General features: G+C 39.2%; 1 protein-coding gene across 1 annotated transcript; it reads left to right on the top strand.

Annotated features, from left to right (window-relative positions):
• The first annotated feature begins 5068 nt into the window (after positions 1-5068).
• Positions 5069-7645, top strand: LOC102197467 (coxsackievirus and adenovirus receptor-like). The gene is made up of 3 exons (XM_005754772.2): positions 5069-5435; positions 6335-6682; positions 6802-7645. The coding sequence occupies exons 1-3, from the start codon at positions 5363-5365 to the stop codon at positions 6894-6896; spliced, it is 516 nt and encodes a 171-aa protein (XP_005754829.1). The 5' UTR covers positions 5069-5362; the 3' UTR covers positions 6897-7645.
• Positions 7646-8069: the final 424 nt, after the last annotated feature.

The following is an 8069-nucleotide window of genomic DNA, read 5'->3' as shown; positions in this document are numbered from 1 at the left end:
GGTTTCATTTCTCTTCTGACCTGGAAGCATCTCAGGATGACTTCACAGTAAATACATTTGGACAAAAGCCAAAGTAACAGTCCGTAAAATCCTAAAAACAAGTGACCTCATTTCATTTGTTAGCTCTCAGTTTAAAGCAGCACAGTCAGAGACCTGAAACAGCAACAGGAAATAAAATGAGAGCAGCACCACAAACACATAAAAAGACAGACGGCACAAGGTTTAACCAGTGACTTTGCCTCAATACTAAACAGAAAATCCCTCTTTGATTTAGTACAGATTAATTACTGAATTACAGGAAAGAAAAATAGAATTAAATAGATTCGATGACCCCAAATTATTGATTCATAATCATAACAATAATTATAATAACAATAGTAGTAGTAGTAATAAACTTCTCAGATCAGATCAGTGTTACATTTAACCTGGTCAGAAAGCCCAAACGCTCAGTGTTTATTTAATCCCATCATGAAAACATACTTAAGTGAAGATAGTTTTTATCCACAGTTAATTAAAATAAAACAATGCCGTCTTATCAGGAAGTGCAAATCCTCACTGTTTTAAGTGTGCTGTGGAAGTGTCATTGGTTATTTGATAGTCAAACATCTCCCTCTAGTGGCCATAAATAAACAATTCACATTTACACCGCTAATTCATCAGGACAGCTACAGACTCAACACTGTTCTTTCCTTAGACTGTACAGAAAAATACTTCTTCTACTGCGTGTCTTTCATATTAAAAGCTCTTTGCGAATGGCTGTAAGGCTTTAATGTGAAAATATCAGAGCAAGTTTGAACAACCTTACCAATATAAACACTGCAAATAAACATAAACCACAAGAAAATATAGACTCAGTGTGTCTGATTTGTGCTTTTGTAGGTAGTAGTTTAAAAAACGGTCAAAGTCAATATTTTATATCAGCTTTTAATGGGTATAATAACGTTATGGTCCATAGGCAGGACTTTGTTTTTCATTTCATATAGTGAAATGTGGGCTCAACATGTTTAAAATGATAAAGATCCACAGAAGCAAATCCTAGACTCCAGTTTTTCATCATTCAGTGACGCAGTTTGTTTTTCACCTGGTGTTGCCAGCAGCAGAGTTCAGTTGGCGGGAACTGAATAATTCGATTTCCAGTTACATTAGACATGTGCAAACATGATCATCAGCTGCAAACATCCTTAAATTTTACCTCTAGGGAAGATCAAGTTAGCATGAATCTGAGAAACAATGAAGCTCTTCTCAACAAAATTAAAAAAAAGGTTTTTTTTTAGATTATTTTTATTTAGTTTGTAATGTTTTGCTTTTGTCACCTTGTCAGGCTTAAGCTGGCGTTGTATTCACATTATTAAACTCTTGAGATCACAAACTCATGAGAAACGTTACTAAAATTAAATACTTCTTTCAAATTGTACAAATAAGGTGGACAACAAACTACAAATTGATTTTCAGTCAAATCTTCTCTGATGTCCGACTTTTACAACCAGACTTGATGTGACGCTGGCTGTCTCTTTATACCTGATATTAGGTCACCCTGACTCCTCCCTTAGTAACAATAGAACAGGCTTTGGCCGCTCGGGGATTCCCGTGATGGTTTTAGTTTATTTTTCAGTCATTTTTTTCACTTCCCATGTGTTTACACACTCCTACAGTAAGTGTAACACACACAGATTCGAGGTCTGAACATCTGTCTCAGATGTGGGAAAAATATGACAACCAATAAAATTGTAAATGGGAGGGAACAGCAGTTGTCCTCAACTCACCAGTCTGTTAGTAGGTCAGCAATCACCCCGGCCTCAGCAAGCCAATCCTCCCTTTAGGCTGTGGTACACAGTAGGCCCAGCCTGCACAGACACACAAAATATCAGCTCATCAGCATTTTAATAATGCAGAGAGCAACAAACTGTTCACCATATACATTTATAATCTAAGCCATCTTGAGTCTGGCCATATACCTGCACACAGAGACACAATGTCACAGCAGTGTTTACAGTGCAGAGACTGTTATCTGCCAACATCCCTCACCACACAGCCTTGTGCTGTTGGAGGCTTCTTGCTGTTAAAGGGGGATTTTATTGTCATTACTAAATGTTTGCTCACAGTGTGAGAGGTGGGACTTTCTCTCTATGGTTCAGTATAAAACACCTTGAAGGGATGTTGATTTGCTGCTATTTGATTGATATTGATGAACATTAACTGAAATGAACACAACTAACTTCCCCTCAGGGACTTCTGAGAAACTGACTCATCCATAAACCTGGATTTCAGTCGTGTAAAGACTTGTTTTTCTTTACTTTGGAATTTATTTTCCAGCTGCAGCTCTCACAGCTGCTCCATCAGAGTTGAAGGACAAAGGAAAACTAACACATTGTAAAGTACTTTAGATGAACTTATCATCTTATAGTGAGAGATTAATCAGACTAATGTACAATGAATAATCTGCACTGAGACACTTTAAGATTGTTTAAGATTTGAGTCCAAGGCGGAAATCAAATAGTCAGAACATTCCCTGCTCTGTCTTTTCCTCACTCGGTGGACATCCACGGAAAACACGATGAGTTGAAGGAAAAGTTCCCACAGTGTTCCTTCATACAGGTCATGTAAACATGTATGAATATCTAACACATTATTACCAGGGTTAAAAATACACAGTGATATTTCTCGACCAGTTGATCCTTTAAAATATGTTAGTCTTTTTATCTTTCCAAAGCCAACATTTCAAAGTGCGTCACAGAGGAAAGAACTTAATGTGAAGAAGGTTTTAATAAATTGTCATATGCTGTGGGAGTGTCTGGTCGGGTGTGGTCCAGGTTCCTGTTGTCCGTCCCCTGGGGTGGAGTTGGCCAGCTCATCACCTGCTTCCAATTTCCGGGGCTCCATCTAGAGGGTTTTTAAGCCAGCACTGCCTGCTACTCCTCGCCAGTTCGTCCTGCTACCACCCGTGGTAAACTTGGCCTCCTCTGTGCTCAGACTCTGTGTGCCTGGATCGTGGGTTAATGTGTCCTCCGTCTCCTGTATTCTCCAGATTCATCACCCGTCGTACACACCAGCAGTGCTGGTTCTGTTTCCGTCCCGTTCTCCCGTCTGCCCAGAACCCGAGGACCACACATTCATCTTCTCCTCAGCCCTCCAGCCCGTACTTCAACCTCCCTGGACACCTTGGAACCTGGACCAGCCTCCCCACACTCTCAACCATCCCTGGAACGCTCCCACGGCAACCCCTTCCCCGCCTAATAGCCGGTGTTTTCAAGTAAGCCCAAGACTCTCCACTAGTACCACTCACCTCTGCCCTTTAATTTTCTCTGCAATATTGTAATGTCCTTACTTTGCTTTATAAAGAACTTTGAGACAACTGTTTTCTTTGATGCTACATAAATAAAACTGAATTGAACTCAATTGAGTGATGGCCCAAAGACTGCACAAAAACAGTGGCACGGTCTGATGTACCACCAACTACGCATGCGTCCATGCAGGCGGCATCCTTCAAGTTGATTTCAAAAAAGTATAACGTCTAATTTATGGTGCACAAATGTGTAAAATAGTAAATAATCGGATTCTTGTAAAGTGTGTTTCTGCTCTCCTGCAGCAGTCAAAGCACTTTACGCATTCATACAAGCACTTTATTTCTATAACAAGTGCTTTCTGTCTAATATTCATAAATCCATACTGCATGCATCAGAGACCAACTTGGTGTTAATATCTTGCCCAAAGATGTTTGACATGCAGACTGAGGTTCAGCCATCAACCTTCCAATCAGTCGGTGACCTGCTCTACCTCCTGAGCTACAGCCACCCCAAATGTACATCCTCATGCTTGTTTCCATTCGGACAGCGAGCAAAGGGGAGGGGCTGTTCTCTCCCACTGGATACTTGCTTCCTCACAGTCCTACAAAATACTGTCTCCTAACTTTGTGGAAGTAAATGCTGTATATGTCTGAGGGATGCTGGAATGGGGACAGTACCAGGATATGTGACCACTGTAGCCACTGTCTGTGTTTTAGCGTAAGAGTGGATTTCACTGTTGTGACAAAACACAGACAATAGCTGCAGTGAGCTTTTTACTTTGTTTTCAATTCTCTGGCCCTTTGTATGCTAGCACTTCCCCTTTCTCCATCAACACTAAAAAAAACCCTCTCACTGCTACCCACACAGAACTGTAAACTCTCCTTAAAACCTCGATTACACTCATTAGACTCCAACATGGACGGCTGAAAACTCTGCGGCAGAGCAATCCTTGAGGTCTGTTTGAAGTTTGATGATAAGGCGTTGTCGGCACATTATAATACAAGTTGACTGCAGACGAGACACACCTACAGTCAATTTATAATCATTATTTAATCCAACAGTTTATTGTTTTGTAGTAGAAAAACATGTCAATCATGAAAACATCAGCTAAAAACCCCGTTTGACTCTTTATTCCTGTTGATTTGTAGAAGAGAAAAAGAAAAAAAGCAACAGAAAAGCAAAACATCCTTTCACTGTTTTGAAGACAGGAGGATCTCACATGTTCACACATGCTGTATGCAGTTCCTGTCTGGGCCTGTTACGCAGCAACAGAAACATGAATCGAGAGAGTACAATTACTTCGTAGTGATGTGCATCTCACACTGCTGTTATTGACTCAGAAATTTAACACTCCTTCTTTCTCCTTCATTCGATTTTTTTCCAGACAAAAACAGGTGAACTCCACAGAACGGACCTGGCTGCTGTGTGGAGTGACTCACACTCAAGTTTATTCCGAAAGTCCCTTGTTTTCAGTTTTCTTTATGAATCAGTCAAATTTCCCCTCTGAGATCAGGATCAAGCACTGATCCTTGTTAAGTCCTTGAGCATTTCCTCTTTATTTATTCTTATCTTTCATCAGTTCTGCTTTCCAACCAGTTCATGTAAAAGAGTCGTGCAAGATTTTACCAAAGATAGCTCGTGTTCAAACATGAGCTCGAGACAACATCAGGACAGGAATGATGAACCCATAACATTTTACAAATCAGGACATGTGTGTGTAAGTGTGTGTGGGTGGGGGCATATTTTTCCACTTCATGTTCTCATTCAAATGAAAACAGCTGGCTGAGGGATGTGCCTGTTCTTCAAGGTTTAAGGCTCTGCCCACTGTGAGCTCCTTTTTCTAAGATTTTGAAGGCTTCATGCATTCTCCGTGGTGATTGAGGATATAACTTTTGGGAAATTAATCAAGAATTATTTTCTTTTTAATAATTTAAACCCAGTGAAATCGAAAGAGTTTGTGACATGTTTCACTGTGACTTTGGTCAAGCCTCGAATTTGATCTCACGCAGTCAAATTTGAACTCCGGTCCTGTTACTTACGGATTCACGCAGGATTTTTAAAAACAAAGATCATCAGACATGTCTGCAGGAATATGCATATTTTTTTGTTCGATTCTGCTGCTTGCTGGCGTCTTTGTGTCCGTGTGTGCAGGTGAGATAACTGTATGTAACATAAAGAAGAATAAAGAGTTTCAGAGTGGTTTACGTGTGTACAATATGATATAATACAAAGGTATTAGGTGCTTGTTAGACAGTGTATTTGTTTGAAACTGAATATGTGATATAATTGTTTAATAAATAAAGTTTGCTTTAAGCCGCCCATCATCAGGGCATGTTTCTGTGGATCTTGCAGGAAGTCAATTAAACATGTAAGCCCTAAACAATAAGAAGGCAAAGGTCTGTGGAGTCTGTCCAAAATGATCTGTTGCTGATATTAAAACATCTCTGAGAAAACCATCAGCTTCCGTTTACCACGAGCTCCTTATTCAATCTAAACAGACTAGCTCTTATGTAGTACTTTTCTACCTGAGCAGTCAGATCACTTCATACATGTCTCAATCAGCAGTGCTTTATGTCATATTTATTCACACTCACACTCCTGCTCTACCTCCTGAGCCACAGCCACTCTAATCTACAACTGTCATCAGAGTTTTAGACAATTCAAGCAGCAGGACTTTGACGTTAAACTGAGGTCAAAGTGCCCACAGATGATGAGAAGATATCTTTGTCCTATCAAAATCTGAGATTTTTGGCTTTTCAAACATGCCCCCTGATGTCTTGGCAATCAAGAAAAAAACACAGATGTACTTCACATCATTAAGAAAAAATTAAGTCAAATGTCAAAGACAGTAAGCAGCATATTATAAGTTAATTGTTATTTTTGTGATTCCACTGATGTGGCACACTTGAAGTGTCCACTAAATACTTCTCAGTGCTGGTTTCTGAGGCTCCTCTTTTGACCCACAGTGTCCTCAACATCAGTAGGAAAAAGTTTTTTGAGTGTCTTGACTGATCCTCACTCACTTTGCTCTGTGTTGTTTCCTCTTTCAGAGGACAAAAGCATCACAGTTCAGTCTGGACAGAACGTCATTCTACCATGTCAAGGTCCAAATGATACGGGTTCCATCAGAGTGGTAAAGTGGACCAAACCTGACCTACAAAAGAAAATAGTACATTTGTATGTGGATCGGCGATTTGATCTCGAGGATCAGAATCCATCTTTTAAGAACCGGGTGGATCTGCAGGACAGAGAGATGAAAAATGGAGACGTGTCTTTGATTCTGAAGAATGTGACGATTAATGATGGTGGAAAATACGAATGTAGTGTTACCCAGAAAAAAGACCTCAGCCCTTTCACCACGACCATAACTGTTGACCTGAGAGTTATTAATTCTAAAGGTGAGTTATGAGAGTTCAGTGTCAGTGATCAAAGTTGAATCTGCTTCCTGGTTGTTGGATTCTGTTCTGTTCTTCACTCATCACCTACCTGACACCTCACACCTGTTTCTCATCTGCAGGTCAGACAGTAGGACGAAGTGTAAGTGGCTCTGCTGGACTGGTCATTGGTCTGTATCTTCCCGTTGTGCTTCTCGTTGTTGCTTTTGTTTTTTAGCTACAGAAAATTTAAAGAAATCAGTCAGTGTTCAAACCAACCTCATTTTTTTGTTAATGAAAACAAGAAAAGAAAAATGATCTGAGGACAGACGGACATTAAAGATGGGGAACATTCAGCTGCAGATTTCAAACATCTAAAATTTTAATTTCTTTCACATCTGTTGGACTGATTGTTGGTCTGACAGTTTCTGGTCTGCTTCTTCTGGCAGTTGTTTTTTTTCATCCACAGAAGACATAAACAACAACAAAATCAGGGTCCATACCACCCTTCTGCTGGGAAGTAGTAGGTTGACATTTTTCCAGAGAAAGGAAGATGATAAGATGACAGACATTTTAATGCGTAACATCCAGCAGGCCATATCAAATGTTAAGTTCTTGATTTGATTTTACATTTTAAATGTTCAGTTTCTTGTGGTTCCATCTGTTGGACAGACAGTTGGTCTGTCTGTCTTCTTTTTACTTTTGAGGGGTTAAAAGAAATGAGTCAGAATCTGCACGAGCTCCCCAGAGCAGAGTAAAATGAGTTGGCTAAGTTAGTCATAAAAAGATCAACATTCTAAACCAACCACTTTGAAAACAGTTTATTTTGTTTCTGCTATACTTTTTTGTTTTACATTTCTAAATTATGATTATCTGACTGTCAAGAAGTCCTGCACTACAATCCACTAAAGTCTCATTTTCATTGTTCCTGTTTATAAAAAGCAGGAAAAATCCATAAATATGTTTAAACATTTATGCTACAGTACTAAAACAGTCAGTGTTCAAACCAAGCTCAGTTTTAATGAAAACAAAGATGATCTGAGGACAGACAGACTTTAAAGATGTTGAACATTCAGCTGCACATTTCAAATATCTAAAATCTTTAATGTTTTTCGCATTTCTCTCAAACATCATGTCAAGTCTGCCTGCAGCTTTATGACCTACACACACACATTCACCTTCAGTATTTTAATATGTTTTGCTCACACCAAGTTAAACTGTATTACACAGGAACATTACTCTATGTTCTGCTGTATTAGAATCAGTGAGCCGAGTTTATATTCTTTTTAAAATATCGTTTATATTTCTGTCATGCTTTTGTGGAAAATTCACAAGTTCACTTTGACTCAAACCCATTGTACATATATGCATATTACGGTATGTTGTGTTTTTCTTTTCTTTTTTTTTTTTT

This window comes from Pundamilia nyererei, unplaced genomic scaffold (assembly GCF_000239375.1).
Source record: "Pundamilia nyererei isolate P.nyererei 1_Seehausen unplaced genomic scaffold, PunNye1.0 scaffold00645, whole genome shotgun sequence".
In the NCBI taxonomy this organism is placed as follows: Eukaryota; Metazoa; Chordata; class Actinopteri; order Cichliformes; family Cichlidae; genus Pundamilia; species Pundamilia nyererei.
Note: the sequence above shows the minus strand (reverse complement) of the source record. Positions and strands in the feature narration are given on the sequence as shown.

What these genes read in the sequence shown, in the direction of transcription:
- LOC102197467 (XM_005754772.2), top strand. Translation starts at nt 5,363, where the DNA reads ATGTCTGCAGGAATATGCATATTTTTTTGTTCGATTCTGCTGCTTGCT. An exon ending in CTTTGTGTCCGTGTGTGCAG is followed by an intron (nt 5,436 to 6,334) that starts GTGAGATAACTG and finishes TTCCTCTTTCAG; the next exon opens with AGGACAAAAGCATCACAGTT. An exon ending in GAGAGTTATTAATTCTAAAG is followed by an intron (nt 6,683 to 6,801) that starts GTGAGTTATGAG and finishes TCTCATCTGCAG; the next exon opens with GTCAGACAGTAGGACGAAGT.